The following is a 19416-nucleotide window of genomic DNA, read 5'->3' as shown; positions in this document are numbered from 1 at the left end:
AGAAGAAAATGTCCTTGAATTTTGATAATCAATTCTGATTTTCTTTGAGAAGTAAATAACCTATGATTAAGATTTTTTTCATTGTAGTGTTAATGTCTTTTGACTTTGTTTTCTGACTACTGTATACCTGGTATTTTTCGCCCCAGGTTATTTTCGCCCTTGAGCAACACAAAAGATATTCGCCCCGTTTTAATTTTGCCCTAAACTACTTTTTAAGAAATGTCTTTTCCTCGTTTACAATCGGTAAAGTCCGTTCGGAATTCTCGATACAATTACACTCGGAACACTCGGGACTTATCCAATTCACCCATTTTCTTTTCTTTACATATCCCGCTGAGGTGTGAAATGTAATCAGGTGTGAAATAAACAACGTTTACCTGTGTTCAGATTTACTTTTAGCCTACCCAGTATATTGATTCAAATAGTATCATGTATGCATGGTTGATTTTAAGCAAACACGATGAGTAGCAAGTTCACCGGTCCGTGACTAATTACTGACCAGTGTTTTCTCTTGTTCATTTGTCATCGATGGAAGCCACAGGCGACGATGAACTCATAAAATCAGTCTTCACAATGGCAAGAATTTGATGCTATTTTGTGTGCATCATTTTAAAAAATGACTGGATTTTAAAAGTTACTTAGTATTTATATTTTTTTAAATCAAATATACTAAACCTATTACACTGTCTTAGCCCATATTCTCGACATGCATAGATTGGAATAAAACAATAAATTATTTTATAAATTTAGTGTTAATATATAACACGTGTTGCTTGTAATTGTATAGAACAAAACACACTTGAAAAGTACGAGGGTATGTTTTGGATCCGACTACAATTAGCCTATGTACGATAACTTGTAAATCCTACAATTGAGATTGAAATTTTTGAAATCTTAAATTCGCCCTATCATCAAAGGGCGAAAATGGTGAAAATTAAACGGGGGCGAAAATTACCAGATATACAGTATTTCTTGAAGAAGTAAATAACCTATGATTAAGATTTTTTTCATTGTAGTGTTATCATCTTTTGACTTTGTTTTCTAACTATTTCTTTGAGAAGAAAATGTCCTTGAATTTTGATCACTTTAAATTTTTCTTTCAGCAGCATAGTTATTCAAAAACTTTGAAAGGTTTGAAGTAATATTTTTTTCTAACTTTTTTTTTATGCTCTCTTTCAGAAATAAAATAAACAGAACTAAAATCAGTAGCTATACCTAAAACATAATTTATATTTAATTTGATACTTTATAAATTAAGTAGCTTATTAGCCTCTATGCCATCATTCAACAATACTATACTGCCCTCAAAAGAAGACATTACTTTTTTTGTACACCTCACTTACTTACATTTGCTTTACTAATATCATATTCAACAAGGTGGGCCTGTCAGCGTCAGCCATTTCCATTGTCTACATCAATCCTAACCATAGCAATGACGTCACAATATATCCAGATTCAAACTCACACCAAATTTGATAGTGTCCCGAGGTCGAGAAAGTACCATTGCCTCATAGTATCCATTTATTTAGCCAATGGGAGATCAGTATTCTGTCATGTGATGTACTGATATTATATAGTCAACTTACCACACATGGTTCTGGAAGCCAAACAAGAGGTCACCTCTGACATTAGCGAAACATAGGCCGTACAGCGGTTCACCAAATATCATTTCTCTGATCAACTGGTTGTGGCGGTTCCAAATCTATGACAGAAATAGGAGTTTTATTTATATCAAAGATGAGATCAACTTGGTTTAAAATAAATCTGAATTTTTCTACAGGAAAATTTAATAAGTTAACATTATAACATACTTACAGGAAACAATTGAAAGAAGATTTTTTGGTGGGAAATTCTCAAAGTTGTTATATATATAGAGGACTATGTACAAATGTATAAGTATTATAGTATTTATATGGAATTTCTCTAAACCTGCATGTGTGTCATCATGGAAACTATCCCCTATCAAAAACGTCCTAATAATTCTCATGTAGGTATAAAACCTACCCCCAAGGCTTAAAACTCACCCAGACTAAAACTCTTCTCTTTCAATCATTTCTTCACAAAAACTTGAAGATATATTTAGCTGTATAGGAACACAGGAGGATTATAAATTGTGCATCCCATCTAGCAAAATCTGAACCCCAGGGCTGAACTTATCAAAATCACATTTCAAATTTTTAACCTATCCGGACACAAAATTGGTTCAGTTTTTTGAGGTATCAGTATTGGAAGGTTTTTATCACTACAATAAACAAAGATGAATTCCATACATCACGTTTGGTATCAAGAAGAGATCTCTTTTGAGAAGGATCGGTTTGGGAAGATGTTTTGTACTAAAAGAAATAATTGTGTTTGGTGAAGCATTAAGCATTATTCCTACCTTGATGTAGCCATCTTCTGAACAGGAAGCAAAGAGTCCCAACAGAGGACATTTGTCCAGGGCTGTGATCTGAAGCCGGAGGAAAATGTCATTACAAACAAGCACATTCTAATTGAAATGGGTACCTTTACATATGTCCTCAAACTAACTCACACAGTCAGAGAATAAAATATGGTGGCCATCTTATTGAAATGTGAGCTCACAATGACAAACTGAGAAAGATCCAAGAATCCGTCTGGATAAGGACAAAAGATAATAGAGAAACAGAGATGAGGACGAAAGGTAAGTTGAGGAACAGAGATGAGGACGAGAGGTAAGTTGAGGAACAGAGATGAGGACGAGAGGTGAATTGAGGAACAGAGATGAGAACGGGAGGTAAGTTGAGGAACAGAGATGAGGATGAGAGGTAAATTGAGAAACAGAGATGAGGACGGGAGGTAAGTTGAGAGACAGAGATGAGGACGGGAGGTAAGTTGAGAAACAGAGATGAGGACGGGAGGTAAATTGAGGAACAGAGATGGGGACGAGAGGTAAATTGAGGAACAGAGATGAGGAGGGGAGGTGAATTAAGGAACAGAGATGGGGACGAGAGGTAAATTGAGGAACAGAGATGGGGAGGGGAGGTAAGTTGAGGAACAGAGATGAGGACGGGAGGTAAATTGAGGAACAGAGATGGGGACGAGAGGTAAATTGAGGAACAGAGATGAGGACGGGAGGTAAGTTGAGGAACAGAGATGAAAACGGGAGGTAAATTGAGGAACAGAGATGAGGACGAGAGGTAAACTGAGGAACAGAGATGAGGACGAGAGGTAAATTGAGGAACAGAGTTGAGGATGGGAGGTGAATTGAGGAACAGAGTTGAGGATGGGAGGTGAATTGAGGAACAGAGTTGAGGATGGGAGGTAAGTTGAGGAACAGAGATGAGGATGGGAGGTAAATTGAGGAACAGAGATGGGGAGGGGAGGTAAGTTGAGGAACAGAGATGAGGATGGGAGGTAAGTTGAGGAACAGAGATGAGGACGGGAGGTGAATTGAGGAACAGAGGTGAGGAGGGGCGGTAAATTGAGGAACAGAGATGAGGACGGGAGGTAAGTTGAGGAACAGAGATGAGGAGGGGAGGTAAATTGAGGAACAGAGATGAGGATGGGAGGTGAATTGAGGAACAGAGTTGAGGATGGGAGGTAAGTTGAGGAACAGAGATGAGGATGGGAGGTAAATTGAGGAACAGAGATGAGGAGGGGAGGTAAGTTGAGGAACAGAGATGAGGATGGGAGGTAAGTTGAGGAACAGAGATGAGGAGGGGAGGTAAGTTGAGGAACAGAGATGAGGAGGGGAGGTAAGTTGAGGAACAGAGATGGGGATGGGAGGTGAATTGAGGAACAGAGATGAGGATGGGAGGTGAATTGAGAAACAGAGATGAGGACGAGAGGTGAATTGAGAAACAGAGATGAGGACGAGAGGTGAATTGAGGAACAGAGATGGGGATGGGAGGTGAATTGAGGAACAGAGATGATGAGGGGTGGTAATTTGAGGAACAGAGATGAGGACGGGAGGTGAATTGAGGAACAGAGATGATGAGGGGTGGTAATTTGAGGAACAGAGATGAGGACGGGAGGTGAATTGAGGAACAGAGATGAGGAGGGGCGGTAAATTGAGGAACAGAGATGAGGACGGGAGGTAAGTTGAGGAACAGAGATGAGGAGGGGAGGTAAATTGAGGAACAGAGATGAGGATGGGAGGTGAATTGAGGAACAGAGTTGAGGATGGGAGGTAAGTTGAGGAACAGAGATGAGGATGGGAGGTAAATTGAGGAACAGAGATGAGGATGGGAGGTAAGTTGAGGAACAGAGATGAGGATGGGAGGTAAATTGAGGAACAGAGTTGAGGATGGGAGGTAAGTTGAGGAACAGAGATGAGGATGGGAGGTAAGTTGAGGAACAGAGATGAGGATGGGAGGTGAATTGAGGAACAGAGATGAGGATGGGAGGTAAGTTGAAGAACAGAGATGAGGAGGGGAGGTAAATTGAGAAACAGATGAGGAGGGGAGGTGAATTGAGGAACAGAGTTGAGGATGGGAGGTGAATTGAGGAACAGAGTTGAGGATGGGAGGTAAATTGAGGAACAGAGTTGAGGACTGGAGGTAAGTTGAGGAACAGAGATGAGGACGAGAAGTGAATTGAGGAACAGAGGTGAGAACAGAAGGTAAATTGAGGAACAGAGATGAGGACGGGAGGAAAGTTGAGGAACAGAGTTGAGGACGGGAGGTGAATTGAGGAACAGAGTTGAGGATGGGAGGTGAATTGAGGAACAGAGATGAGGACGGGAGGTGAATTGAGGAACAGAGTTGAGAACGGGAGGTAAATTGAGGAACAGAGTTGAGAACGGGAGGTGAATTGAGGAACAGAGATGAGGACAGGAGGTAAATTGAGGAACAGAGATGAGGAGGGGAGGTGAATTGAGGAACAGAGATGGGGAGGGGAGGTAAATTGAGGAACAGAGATGAGGCGGGAGGTGAATTGAGGAACAGAGATGAGGAGGGGAGGTGAATTGAGGAACAGAGTTGAGGATGGGAGGTGAATTGAGGAACAGAGTTGAGGATGGGAGGTGAATTGAGGAACAGAGATGAGGATGGGAGGTGAATTGAGGAACAGAGGTGAAGGCACCAGAGGAGTTATGACTCCATTTTAACTTCCAATAGGTTGTAGAATGGTCCTTTTATTTGTTCTATATCAATTTGACAATTAAAGGAAATAAAATGTTTTTGAAAGCTCGCAAACACTATTTTGAATCACTGTTTGTGTTTAAGAAAAACATCTCTCCAAATACTGGAATATTGATTGATCAAATTGATAAATCTCATTCTGTATATGTAGTTTTTATAACATGTAACTTCAGCAACAGATCAGTATTATTCTTTAAGGTTATAACTACAAGCCTTTTTATCATGGTCCTCATCCTCAGCATGTTCCAGCTGTGTGTACTCAGGAGTCTCACTGCCTTCCACGCGATACATCAGTAGCTTTCTGTAACAGCATAAAAAACTAGGATATCTTTACTGTCTCTATCCACAAATAAGTCCCAGTCCACAAATAAGCTCCAGTCCACAAATAAGCCCCACACCACCAATAAGCCCCACTGCACAAGTAAGTCCCAGTTCACAAGTAAGTCCCACTGCACAAATAAGTCCCATTCCACAAATAAGTCCCATTCCACAAATAAGTCCCTGTTCACAAATAAGTCCTGTCCACAAATAAGTCCCTGTTCACAAATAAGTCCCTGTTCACAAATAAGTCCTGTCCACAAATAAGTCCCTGTTCACAAATAAGTCACTGTCCACAAATAAGTCCCATTCCACAAATAAGTCCCTGTTCACAAATAAGTCCCTGTCCACAAATAAGTCCCTGTCCACAAATAAGTCCTGTCCACAAATAAGTCCCTGTCCACAAATAAGTCACTGTCCACAAATAAGTCCCTGTCCACAAATAAGTCCTGTCCACAAATAAGTCCCTGTTCACAAATAAGTCCCATTCCACAAATAAGTCCCTGTTCACAAATAAGTCACTGTCCACAAATAAGTCCCATTCCACAAATAAGTCCCTGTTCACAAATAAGTCCCATTCCACAAATAAGTCCCTGTTCACAAATAAGTCACTGTCCACAAATAAGTCCCATTCCACAAATAAGTCCCTGTTCACAAATAAGCCACTGTCCACAAATAAGTCACTGTCCACAAATAAGTCCCTTTTCACAAATAAGTCACTGTCCACAAATAAGTCCCACTCCACAAATAAGTCCCAGTCCACAAATAAGTCCCAGTCCACAAGTAAGTCTCATTCCACAATTAGGCCCACTCCACAAGTAAGTCTCATTCCACAAATAGGCCCACTGCACAAGTTAGTCCCAGTCTACAAATAAGTCCCACTCCACAAATAAGTTCCATTCCACAAATAAGTCTCATTCCACAAATAGGCCCACTCCACAAGTAAGTCTCATTCCACAAATAAGCCCCACTCCACAAATAGGCCCACTGCACAAGTTAGTCCCAGTCTACAAATAAGTCCCACTCCACAAATAAGTTCCATTCCACAAATAAGTCTCATTCCACAAATAGGCCCACTGCACAAATAAGCCCCACTCCACAAATAAGCTCCACTGCACAAGTTAGTCCCAGTCTACAAATAAGCCCCACTCCACAAATAAGCTCCACTGCACAAGTTAGTCCCAGTCTACAAATAAGTCCCACTCCACAAATAAGTTCCATTCCACAAATAAGCCTCACTCCACAAATAAGCCTCACTCCACAAATAAGTCCCAATCCACAAATAAGCCATATCATCACTTTTGAAAACCTACATACAGTATTTTGAAGAACCTTATACCCATTTTTTGACATGACGAAACAGGACGGGTGGGCACGAGCAACAATTTCAAGTTGTTTGTAGCAGAGCATGAATAAAACCCAGTTCTACTGTACTGTAACACTCACCCTTGGTATTTACTTGAGGTGATTGCTACACTCAGAGTGTTTTCGTACATGCTGATGTGGTCGGGAATGTTACCACATGGAATCTAAAAAAAAGATTACAATAAAATTTTAAACTTTAATCTCATATACGGTGCAAACGATCTGTGATATTGGTGTGAAAAATATGAGTCTAGTTTTCAGGGAAAAACTCTCATATTGAACAAATTATTTAAAAAATATCTGACAATGCTTTGTCTTCTCTGTCATATAGTAATTGTAATTAAGAAAATTTTAGCGATTGTTTTCCGCAGATTATCATACCAATGATAATAACCAACTGATTTTGTACAGATAAAATCACATTTCCCGCAAAATATTCAAGGTAAAAAGAAGCTTCATACAATTTTTCAGTACACATTATAAAGGTATATCAATTAAACCACGTTTCTGTTACTATGGTAGGTCCTATGTGCGAAGTTAACACTATTTCATAAGTCATATTGTGTAGTAATTATACCGACTGTATTACAGTGTAACATGAAATGTTGGTGTGTATTTTCTGTTCGTGGTTTGGAGCTTTGAAATTATTTCATTTGTACAAATGTTCATGGTCAGCCCAAACAACAATAATAAAACAATAATACGTACAACAATATTTGTTGTATTCATATTCGTAGTTCCATAGAAAACACAAAAACACCAAAAATTTTATACACCAACATATTATACAGAATGGTTAAATCTTACCCAATTTCAAAATTAAATAATAACTAATTACCTGTACTAATTAGCAGAATTACCTGGAGTATGGGTTCTAGTGAAATGTAATCGGTCCTTCTATGGAGTGACACCTTGATTCTCCACAGCTTCACGAAGTTATCATTGCCACCTGTAACAAGAGTTTTACTGGTCTCTGACAACTGGTATCCTGTAGGGTCTATCTCTGTGATACTCTCCATACACGTAACCATACCTTTGTGTATCTGGATACTTCTCACCATCTCACAACGTTTCGCATCCAGTAGAGATAGCTGTAAAATTAGAGGTCACGAAAATGTTATGCTAATTTAGAAAAAATATTTAGGTAAAACTTTTGGTGCATTTTTTTCTGCACTGTTCGGGAATAAAGGATATTCGGAAAAATAATGAAATATATCAATTCATACACCTATCATATCTGAGGGGTCATGTGATGCACATCAGAGGAGTTTGGATTGAAAATGATCGAAAGGCACAGCAAATAAAGGGCCATAACTCTGTATATAGTTGAGTGTGATATCTGTCAATTCTCAACAACACTTAATAATTACAAATAATCCACTGAGGGATCTTGGCACCCACCATTGAATGATATTATTAATTGGTTCTATGTAATTTTCTCTACTGTTTTTATCTTGTCTTCCTCTGTATCATTTTGAATTTGAGCAATTTTACAACTAGGGACGAAAGGTTGATTGCACATGAAATTTGAAATGATCCCTAAATGAACATTCTCAAGAAATCGTTATAACGGTTTAAATTCAAAAAGTCCGACTGCTGGCCATATTGTGTTCCAATCAGTCTCAAAGTTGAACATGCAAAGCTTTATAATATGGACCAAGTGAGGCATATATATGAAATTTTAGATCCTTCTGGTACTTCTCAAGAAATAGTGATAACAAGGACTACTTATGGATGGAGTGACAATGGACTACAAGCATCATGAAGGCGATTTGATCATGCAATGATGGTGTACTGTAAATGTTCTTCTTTTAGCAGTAATCTTATTTTACCGCTTTTTGCACTGGAAGTCTTCCACTAAATTATGATTGCGTTTATTTTACTTTCTATACACTGGTTTTTATATAAAATCGTTTTGGCACCCCAATTCAACAAGTGTGCTAATCTGTTTAAATTCGAAAATGCGCTAACATATAATTAAGTGTGCCAAACAAAGTAAGTTTACAGTGTATTGGATTATTTACTTGACCGCTGTACTGACCTGACCGTTCTCCTGACCTCCAAATATCACGATATCTGTAAGTGTCTCACCATTCTCGCCTGTATAACTCTGAAATAATAAAAACACACAAATACAGCTTTTAAACAAGAGAAATTACCATTTACCACAATGACAAATGAATTCTCATTTAACACGGTGTATTGCCTAGCTTACTGACCAGCTCCTTCCAATTCCAATTTGGTCAAAGTTATGCTAGCTGCTCCCCTACTGGCTAATCCAATAATGCAGTTGATACTCGTTAATTGGAAATTTCTCAAAGTGTTTGTAAATCTTCGGTTTGACATATTTTTGTAATGTAACAGATCTTACACTTTACAGATATAGTTACTGGTCATTTACAAGCGATTAAGAAGATTTGAATATGCTTTGCTTTGTTCAGTATTAAAAAAAATTGATAACAAAGACTAAGACATGCAATAAATGTACTCAAGATGTACATAAATTTTCAACAAAGGGTGCTCAATTTAGAAAACTGATTAATCAATTGATCAATTTCAAGTTTTCGATTATTGATTCTGAAAGTGAAACTAATTCCCATCATTATTGACAACTATTCGATTGATTCACTAAAGGTATATGCTGGGTTCAAATGGAAACACTTCAGAAAATATTGAATTTGGAATAACACAAATCAACCAGGACATTTTGGTTTACTTGTCAAAAGAAAATATTGAAATGGGGGGAAAATATATCAACCTAAAAAGTTTGGTTTTGCCATACAGTAACTTTTACTTATTGAATAGAGAAGATTAGACAAAAGCTTTATAAGGATAGTTCAGATTCTAACTCAGGCCTAACCATTACCCTACATACAACTCACCAGTTCAACTTGTAAAATCTCGGTAATCCTCTCATCAGCAAACCCAGACTGCCAAACCTCTACCGCCTTACAGGGGTTGGTACGACAATTAAACACAATCACTGAAATAATGCAGGGCAGTACTAATTAGGACATTGTAATTACTCATACAATTGTTCCTTGATTGTCCAATTTCAATTTCAGTTATTATACATGGCATTCAAAATTCGTGAATTTTAAATGCTGGATTGTATCATACAACAGGGAATAATGTCATATAATAACAAAACTGTAATTCTCAAAATTCTCAATTCTCAAAATCAATAAAACAAGGGGAAAATATAAGCAAACAAGAGGCCAAGAGGGCCAGCATCACCCATCTGGATATTTCAGTAATCCCTAGGGGTTTAAAGAATTTACCACTATTTGCCCTATTGGGAACTGCCCCTCAGGTCCCTGGGGAGCCAGAGCCACCATTTATACAAAATTAATTCCCATTAACCCAAGGATGCTTCAGACTAGTTTATAAGGACCAAATCCTTTCATTCCTACAGAAGTATTTTAAAGAATTGGTTCTCTTTACCCAAGGATGCATCAAACCAAATATGGAGTAAATACTTTCATTCCAATTCCAAAGATGGATTTTAAAGAATTTGCTATATTTCCCTTTTATTGAGCCCCAGCCTCTAAGGACCCTGCGGACCCAGACCCACAATTTGTACAAAATTGAACTCCCTTCCCCAAAGGATGCTTCAGACCAAATTTGATTAAAACACGCTCAGTCCTTAATGACTAGTAGCAATTTTAGGAAAAGTTGACAGATGGACAATGGAAAGATGGCAGGCAATGAATGCTGCACCATACCATAAGCTAAATATATCTTCATGGGAACCCTTGATAAGGTACAAAGAGAATAAGACCAGGTGTTCCTGAAGAGTAAGCGCCTTCTGCTTCATCGACGACACCCGTCATATAAATCTAGGTCACGACGACACCCGTCATACAAATCTTGGTCAAATCGACGACACCCGCCATACAAGTCTTGGTCAAATGCAGGTAAAGTCAAATAGTATTGAACAGATCTGACTTAAACTTAATATATTTTTCAGTAGAATCAGATTTTTGTTTGTTTGTTTGATGGAAAAAATGGTCGCCTTGTGAACAGCAAGGGTCAGTTTGAGGCAGTGTCTCCGTGAAGTAATTGAATGGTGACTACATCACTAACAACATTGGTCCATCGCATACCATCAAGAGCAATTAGGGTAAATTAAGTGTCTTGCCCAAGGACATAACAATGACAGCACAAACCTGCCCATTTCTCAGCTTCCAGAGAAAAAAAAACGACATGCACCTCAGGTCTCCACCTCAGGCTACGTGGCCGGCACTCTAACTTACACAGCTATCATGCCCCTGTAGTTATAGTACGAGATGATTGGAGACAAGAATTTGAATGTCAAACAGTAACCAGTTTATAGAAATCACGAGTCGTTTCTACAACATAAACTAAAACTTTAAATCAAATCTTTAACTTACCTTCTCCATTTTCTAAAACAGTATGCAGTCTATCCTTTTCTCTGTTATATGCAAAAGATGTCAGAATCTGGGGAGACAATTCAACATATAAGCATAACTTTATAGATAGAAAGTAAACAAAATAATCTTTCACATTGTATTATTCCATAATTTATCCCATAACCAAGACATGTGTAATAATACTATCATGACATCATAAATGATCTATGACTAACAAAACAGATATTAAGTGGCATGATTGTCTCTGTTGAGAAAAACACTTGCATACTTTTGGAGCCGAAAAATTGCCTGTCTTAATTGAAATTAATCTAGAGATTTTCCTTATAGTCTCATCAATATGAATTATGTGAGGAACAGAATCTTACACTTGTGACTATCATGTGGGATCTATTAAACTCGTAAAATTTATAAGATATATACCCCTCACTTACAGGCCAGTAGCATGGATTAATGTTTCTAAATGCCTCTATTAATATTTTGTAATAGATTTGAATTTCCTGTCGTAGTTGTACTCAATGAATATTAATGATATTATTATCATTTATATATTATAAAGTAAAAAATATATTCAAATAGAATAATGTTTTACACTAAGAAAAAATATTGGAGATGTAGGTTAAATTAGAAAGCTAGGAGGTCATGGTCACTTACTTGGAAGGACGGCATAGGGTAAATCAAGGTCAAGGCCACACCAGTGAGTGGCGAGAATAGGCGCACAGAGCCATCCTGTCAAACAAGTCAAATTAACAACGTCAAAGTTAAACAGTTAAATTTGTTGGTCACACAGAAATGTATATAAAATCCAAAGCTGGATTTGATTCAATTCTATATATTTTTACACTTTTGATCTTAAAATAATAAAAAATTTCATTTCTGAATTTAGATAACAAAACTACACAATCTCATTGTTTTTGCATGCAGATCTTAATTAAAATAAAAATTTTATATCAAGGTTTTTAGACAAATTTAGACAAGCTGATAGAAATTTAAATTGAAACATATAAATCAAGAAGCTATATGATACACAAAGTAGTAGTTGTATACCTACCTCAGTAGAAGCTATGATACGATTGGCCATTCCGTTACGACGTTTCCCAGGAGAGAGACAAAGTTTCCGCACTGTAGACTCCACTGGTGCAAACAGGTTGTAAAACTGAAATCAAGTATTAACACATTATCTGGGTTTGAAATTTTTTTTTTTAAAAAGAACGAAGTCTTTAAATTAATTGGTACTTCAGTTAATTTTTGTTTCGGATACTGTAGATATAACTGAACCTCTTTGTGGACATGTAATTTTATCATATAACTGGCCCTTTCTTCCATGTTGTACAGCTACATCATAAATACGGTAAAACACGAGTAATAACATCATTGTGACATCATAAATAATTGATGACGTCACAATAAATATATGATGCATCATGGTGTTTCTGCAGAGAAATACAAACCATAGTCAAAATCTATCAGTCTTATAATTAGAAATTAATTTTGAAAGTTTTCATTTATATTCTTATGACATTGCAATGAACAGAATCAAACACTCATGACTATGTGATACAGAATTTATGAAACCTGTTCAATATAATTTGATACGCCACACACCTGATATAGAGTGGCATATCTAATTATTTGAAACTTGGTAATTGTTCAATAAATTCCACGACGAAGTCACTCATGTTACTGAGTTGCCATGGTTATACAGATGTTGATATATATATATATATATATGTTTTTTTATAACACCAGATATTTAGCTGGAGCTGAAATAACTGAAATTTTGAATATGAACAGAAGCTCAGATATGTAATATTCTACTGACTTTGCCTATCCAAGAAGTTTATTTAAAATTACAAATGTTAGAAGGGACACAGCCCGGTGTAATTATGACCATACCTGGTTTAAACCAAACACCTTGATTTCTTTCTCTGTCTGGCAAAAGAACTGTTCATCTGACAGGAGCTTTAGGCTGTAGATTTTCTCTGCTACGTCAAAACGCATCAACTGTACAAAAAATAAGGTAGATTCAGATGCAATAATAAGTAACAATTTGGAGTTCATATTACAATATAATAATATGGCCATCTCAGAGCAGTGGTCGAGCCTAAGGTATCATCCATCTACTCTACAACTCTCTGGGGAGCATGCAGTCGGAGCTGCCATTTCGGAGCTAACATCTTACATAAAACATTTACAGCAATACTCCATCACAAAAAAAAATTACTCATTTACAGCTGAGTCGACAGAAACACAACAGTGTAAAGTATATTGTTCAAGGACACCAACTAACGACCCTTAAATTACACAGCCGTATGTCTTACCAATAGACCATTGTGCATCGTATGTACAAAGCATTTGAAAATTAAAATTAAAACCTTAAAATGAAAAAAAAACATTGTTTATTTAAACATTTTATACCTGTGGATTGTTTCTTTTAACTAAAATATATACTTGCCCTAAAGGAATTCCTAACTACAAACAGGATTATCTATTTGTAAAAATCTGGTAATTTGTTTTAATGAAATTTTAATTTTTAATCTATGTTCTTGTATTAAGCATAAAAAAAGAGGGTGACAAACATTTTCACTTCTTCTTATGAAACCCTGAATTAATTCCAAACCCTTTTTTTTTCATTATCATTATATTCTTAAAGGCCCATCAACACTTAACAGGTCATTAAGACCAACAAAATGGAATTCCAAACCCTGTAAAAAACTTACTTTAGAGAAATTGTCCATCCTCCAAATCTGAACACTACCGTCCAACGAAGAGGAAAACAGTAAGGGGTCCTTCTTATGGACAGTTAAACCTGCAAATTTAGGTGATATTAACTCCTAATGATAAACTTATGGACAGTTAAACCTGCAAATATAGGTGAAATTAACTCCTAATGATAAACAAACCCAAAACAGCAGAGCAACTTACCACTGAAATTCTGCCAAAGAAAAGAAAATATAATTTACATTAAAAGTTAAGTTAGCAATGAAATACAATCTGTCAGGGATGACAGATCACAATACAGTAGGAAGTATCTCCGAACCACATATCCAAACTTTCAATTATTCCAATGAATGATTTTTGACAAGTAAACCAAAATGTCCTGGTTGATATGTGTTATTCCAAATTGAATAATTTCTGAAGTGTTTCCATTTGAACCAAGTATATACCTATATAGTGAATCAATCGAATAGTTGTCAATAGTGATGGGAATTAGTTTCACCCCTGTCTACCCAAACAAACCATGGGTCCTCCTGAGTGTTTCCGATACCAACAGTACATCATGTAGGATTTTGGTTTGGTTTGGTTTGATTTGTTTAACGTCCTATCAACAACTAAGGTCATTTAAGGACGGCCTCCCTGGCATGCAATATGCATGCGGTGGTGAGGGTTGCGTATGTGTGTTTTGGGAGGCTGAGGTATGTTTGTATGAAGTCTCCTTGTGGTAGGCCGGAACTTTTGCAGATATAGTGCTACCTCACTGAGGCATATTGCCGAAGACACCCAGCAGGTCATCCCACCCAGTCTCATTATAATGACAACGGGAGAACCAGTAATCCCACTCCAAATATGCTGACCGCTAAGCAGCAGTAGAAACTACCATTTTTAAAGACTCTGGTATGTCTCGGCCAGGGGACAGACTGACATGTGTGAAATGAGTTTTGAATGTGACAAAACACTGACCTAGATATTTGACCCAGAGGTTTAACCCAGATATGAGACTCTGATCAAGATATAGGGATATGACCCAGATATAACACTCTGACCTAGATATAGAGATATGACCCAGATATGACACTCTGACCTAGATATAGAGATATGACCCAGATATGACACTCTGACCTAGATATAGAGATATGACCCAGATATGACACTCTGACCTAGATATAGAGATATGACCCAGATATGACACTCTGACCCAGATATAGAGATATGACCCAGATATGACACTCTGACCTAGATATAGAGATATGATCCAGATATGACACTCTGACCTAGATATAGAGATATGACCCAGATATGACACTCTGACCTAGATATAGAGATATGACCTCGATATGACACTCTGACCGAGATATAGAGATATGACCTTGATATGACACTCTGACCTAGATATTGAGTTATGACCCAGATATAATGCTCTGACCCAGATTCACATATTTGACTCTGACATAACACTGACCTAGATAAAATGCATAAAAATTTGACTTGGAAATTATTCTCCATTTCAACATTGACTTACCTGTAATTGCAGCATTGTGGCCATAAAAAGCATGCACCTGTGTAAATACTACAGCATTCCACACCTAAAATTAAAACATTTGAATCATTGTCAAAATTTGTACTTAAATAATAAACCTATAGTCAAGATAACAGAAAATATTGTAATTATCTGGGTATATCTATAGGAAAACATTATCGATCATGTTGGTCGAGACAAAACTGGAGGCTACATGTCACAATTTTGAAAGGGGAGATAACTCACCTTTACTGTACCATCTCCTCCACCCGTGATGAAATACTCTCTCTGTTTGTAGAATGAACAGCTGGTGGATAAAAAGTGGTAAGTTAACTTTGAAACAATACATTCCATAACATCACAAATGTAAACAGTTTACACATCTTATACGCTCTGATTTTTTAGATCATTTTCTTTCTTTGGGGATACGTACACTAGAATCAAAAGCTACAAGAGAAGATAGAAATAAGTCAATATTGACACGAGGCCAATGGGCCTTAATGGTCACCTGAAGTTTTATATATTTTAGCAGATTGAATTCCTGTGACCTTGAATATGAGGTCAATGTGTTAATCACAGCATGCTATAGGCCAAATATCAGGTTTCTAAGTGTGTTAATTGGTCCTCCAGAAGACATTAAAAAATTTCAGCATATTTGAGCCTTGTAGCCTTGAATGAAGGTCAAGGTCATGCTCATTATAGCCCTTTACCCAAGCATGCTTTAGGCCCAATATCAACCAGGTCTCTAGGCCTCTTGTCTCAGGTGACCTAAATATGCCCTATATACTTAAAGCTATTCAAGGTCCCATGAAGTGGTCTTGACAAAAACCATTTTCTCTGTGCAGTTTGTACTTACCATTTCAGAGAGCCTTCATGCCTATTCTGTAAGTGGTGAGTTTGTTTCATTGTCTACAAAAGAAAACCTCAAAATGCATAATTACAGAATAATAAACCTCAAAACTTAACTTAAATACATGAAGAACTGCTCTTTTGTGTTACACTCAAAATTTAACCAATGTACTCAATTTTTTGTCATTTCAAATTTCCTTTCAATGAGTGTTTCATTCAGCTCGGAAATATTGTGCTTAATATCTATCCACAATTTTCATAATTTTTTTTTTTTTTTTTTTTTTTCAATTTTCTTTCAATGTTTCATAAAATATGATTAAGGATTTAATTCTTTCTGATATCAAGAGAGTTTTAACTCAAAGTTTTTCTCATCATGGAAAACTTATTCCAAAGATTGATAATTCTATAACTATGGGGAATGAGGGAGGACAGGGTTCTGGTATAATGAGAAGATCAGACTTTTAGTAGTATGATCATACATGTATGTGAAGTTTCATCTTCCAAAAACAAATGATTCAAAAGATCAGACACCATGATATTTACCCTTCCTGATCAGACACCATGAGATTTACCCTTCCTGATCGGACACCAAGAGATTTACCCTTCCTGATCAGACACCGAGAGATTTACCCTTAATCATCGGACACCATGAGATTTATTTACCTTCCTGGTCAGACACCATGAGATTTACCCTTCCTGATTAGGCACCATTAGATTTACCCTTCCTGATCATGCACCAAGAGATTTACCCTTCCTGATCAGACACCAAGAGATTTACCTTCCTGGTCAGACACCAAGAGATTTACCCTTCCTGATCAGACACCAAGAGATTTACCCTTCCTGGTCAGACACCATGAGATTTACCCTTCCTGATCAGACACCATGAGATTTACCATTCCTCATCACACACCATGAGATTTACCCTTCCTGATCAGACACCAAGAGATTTACCCTTCCTGATCACACACCACTAGATTTACCCTTCCTGATCAGACACCATGAGATTTACCCTTCCTGATCAGACACCACTAGATTTACCCTTCCTGATCAGACACCATGAGATTTACCCTTCCTGATCAGACACCATGAGATTTACCCTTCCTGATCAGACACCATGAGATTTACCCTTCCTGATCAGACACCAAGAGATTTACCCTTCCTGATCGGACACCAAGAGATTTACCTTCCTGGTCAGACACCATAAGATTTACCCTTCCTGAACACACACCACTAGATTTACCCTTCCAGATCAGACACCATAAGATTTACCCTTCCTGATCACACACCAAGAGATTTACCCTTCCTGATCAGACACCACTAGATTTACCCTTCCTGATCGGACACCATGAGATTTACCCTTCCTGGTCAGACACCAAGAGATTTACCCTTCCTGATCACACATCATGAGATTTACCCTTCCTGATCAGACACCATGAGATTTACCCTTCCTGATCAGACACCACGAGATTTACTCTTCCTGATCAGAACACCAAGAGATTTACCCTTCCTGATCAGAACACCATGAGATTGACCCTTCCTGATCACACACTATGAGATTGACCCTTCCTGATCAGACACCAAGAGATTTACCTTCCTGGTCAGACACCATGAGATTTACCCTTCCTGATCAGACACCAAGAGATTTACCCTTCCTGGTCAGACACCATGAGATTTACCCTTCCTGATCAGACACCATGAGATTTACCATTCCTCATCACACACCATGAGATTTACCATTCCTCATCACACACCAAGAGATTTACCCTTCCTGATCACACACCACTAGATTTACCCTTCCTGATCAGACACCATGAGATTTACCCTTCCTGATCAGACACCACTAGATTTACCCTTCCTGATCAGACACCATGAGATTTACCCTTCCTGATCAGACACCATGAGATTTACCCTTCCTGATCAGACACCATGAGATTTACCCTTCCTGATCAGACACCAAGAGATTTACCCTTCCTGATCGGACACCAAGAGATTTACCTTCCTGGTCAGACACCATAAGATTTACCCTTCCTGAACACACACCACTAGATTTACCCTTCCAGATCAGACACCATAAGATTTACCCTTCCTGATCACACACCAAGAGATTTACCCTTCCTGATCAGACACCACTAGATTTACCCTTCCTGATCGGACACCATGAGATTTACCCTTCCTGGTCAGACACCAAGAGATTTACCCTTCCTGATCACACATCATGAGATTTACCCTTCCTGATCGGACACCAAGAGATTTACCCTTCCTGATCGGACACCAAGAGATTTACCTTCCTGGTCAGACACCATGAGATTTACCCTTCCTGATCAGACACCAAGAGATTTACCTTCCTGGTCAGACACCATGAGATTTACCCTTCCTGATCGGACACCATGAGATTAACCCTTCCTGATCAGACACCATGAGATTTACCTTCCTGGTCAGTCACAAAGAGATTTACTTTCCTGATCGGACACCAAGAGATTTACCCTTCCTGATCGGACACCATGATATTTACCCTTCCTGATCAGCAAAACTGTCTGGCCAAATCAAGAGAAATACTACATGACAACAAGATTAAACCTCAGGATTGTTCAAAGTCCTGGGAGGTGGAAGGTGAGGCACTTAATTTGCAGAGAAATTTGTATATATCCATACAGATATATCGGAAGTGAAGAAATTACATTCAGTGATACAAACCTCATAGTTGATGACAAATATGTTGTGGTAGGTCAGAATCAACAGCTGTGTGTTGCTGGAGTCGACTTTGATATCAATTACCCACTAAAATATCAAACATAAATTTGAGTAAATATTAATCTAAATACAATGTGTATTTTCTACTTGCAACATTATACAATAATCCGATGCTTAAAAGAAAACATCATTTTTGAAATATCAATTGTTACAACAGAGAATTTCAGCTTTTTGTTTTTTTTGTTTTCGTTTTGTGAACAAGGCCAAAAATCAAAACCCGACACTATGAAATTATGACAATTACCTTTCAATATAGAAACTGTAGCCAATGGCAACCACAACCATAATGATGAAAGTTTATCAATTTCAATTTTTCACAATGCACAGTTTAGCAACATAAAATTTTAATTAAATTGATTCTTTTTAGGTAAGAATGATTTTCAATCTAAAAACATAATTTCTC

General features: G+C 37.5%; 1 protein-coding gene across 4 annotated transcripts in view; it reads right to left on the bottom strand.

Annotated features, from left to right (window-relative positions):
• LOC117317673 overlaps positions 1–19416 on the bottom strand; it is a 102627-nt gene that overhangs the window by 77286 nt on the left and 5925 nt on the right. For all 4 annotated transcript variants that reach the window (XM_033872541.1, XM_033872543.1, XM_033872544.1 and 1 more), the window contains exons 8-23: positions 18957–19040; positions 16270–16322; positions 15660–15720; positions 15417–15480; positions 13897–13985; positions 13073–13180; positions 12228–12332; positions 11831–11905; positions 11180–11246; positions 9668–9768; positions 8827–8895; positions 7646–7876; positions 6867–6949; positions 5316–5403; positions 2381–2449; positions 1587–1702 (exon numbers count right to left, since the gene is read on the bottom strand). In XM_033872541.1, the coding sequence (XP_033728432.1) occupies positions 1587–1702; positions 2381–2449; positions 5316–5403; positions 6867–6949; positions 7646–7876; positions 8827–8895; positions 9668–9768; positions 11180–11246; positions 11831–11905; positions 12228–12332; positions 13073–13180; positions 13897–13985; positions 15417–15480; positions 15660–15720; positions 16270–16322; positions 18957–19040 (1463 nt within the window). The remainder of the gene's footprint in view (positions 1–1586; positions 1703–2380; positions 2450–5315; positions 5404–6866; positions 6950–7645; positions 7877–8826; positions 8896–9667; positions 9769–11179; positions 11247–11830; positions 11906–12227; positions 12333–13072; positions 13181–13896; positions 13986–15416; positions 15481–15659; positions 15721–16269; positions 16323–18956; positions 19041–19416) is intronic.

This window comes from Pecten maximus, chromosome 19 (genome assembly GCF_902652985.1).
Source record: "Pecten maximus chromosome 19, xPecMax1.1, whole genome shotgun sequence".
Classification (NCBI taxonomy): domain Eukaryota; kingdom Metazoa; phylum Mollusca; class Bivalvia; order Pectinida; family Pectinidae; genus Pecten; species Pecten maximus.
Note: the sequence above shows the minus strand (reverse complement) of the source record. Positions and strands in the feature narration are given on the sequence as shown.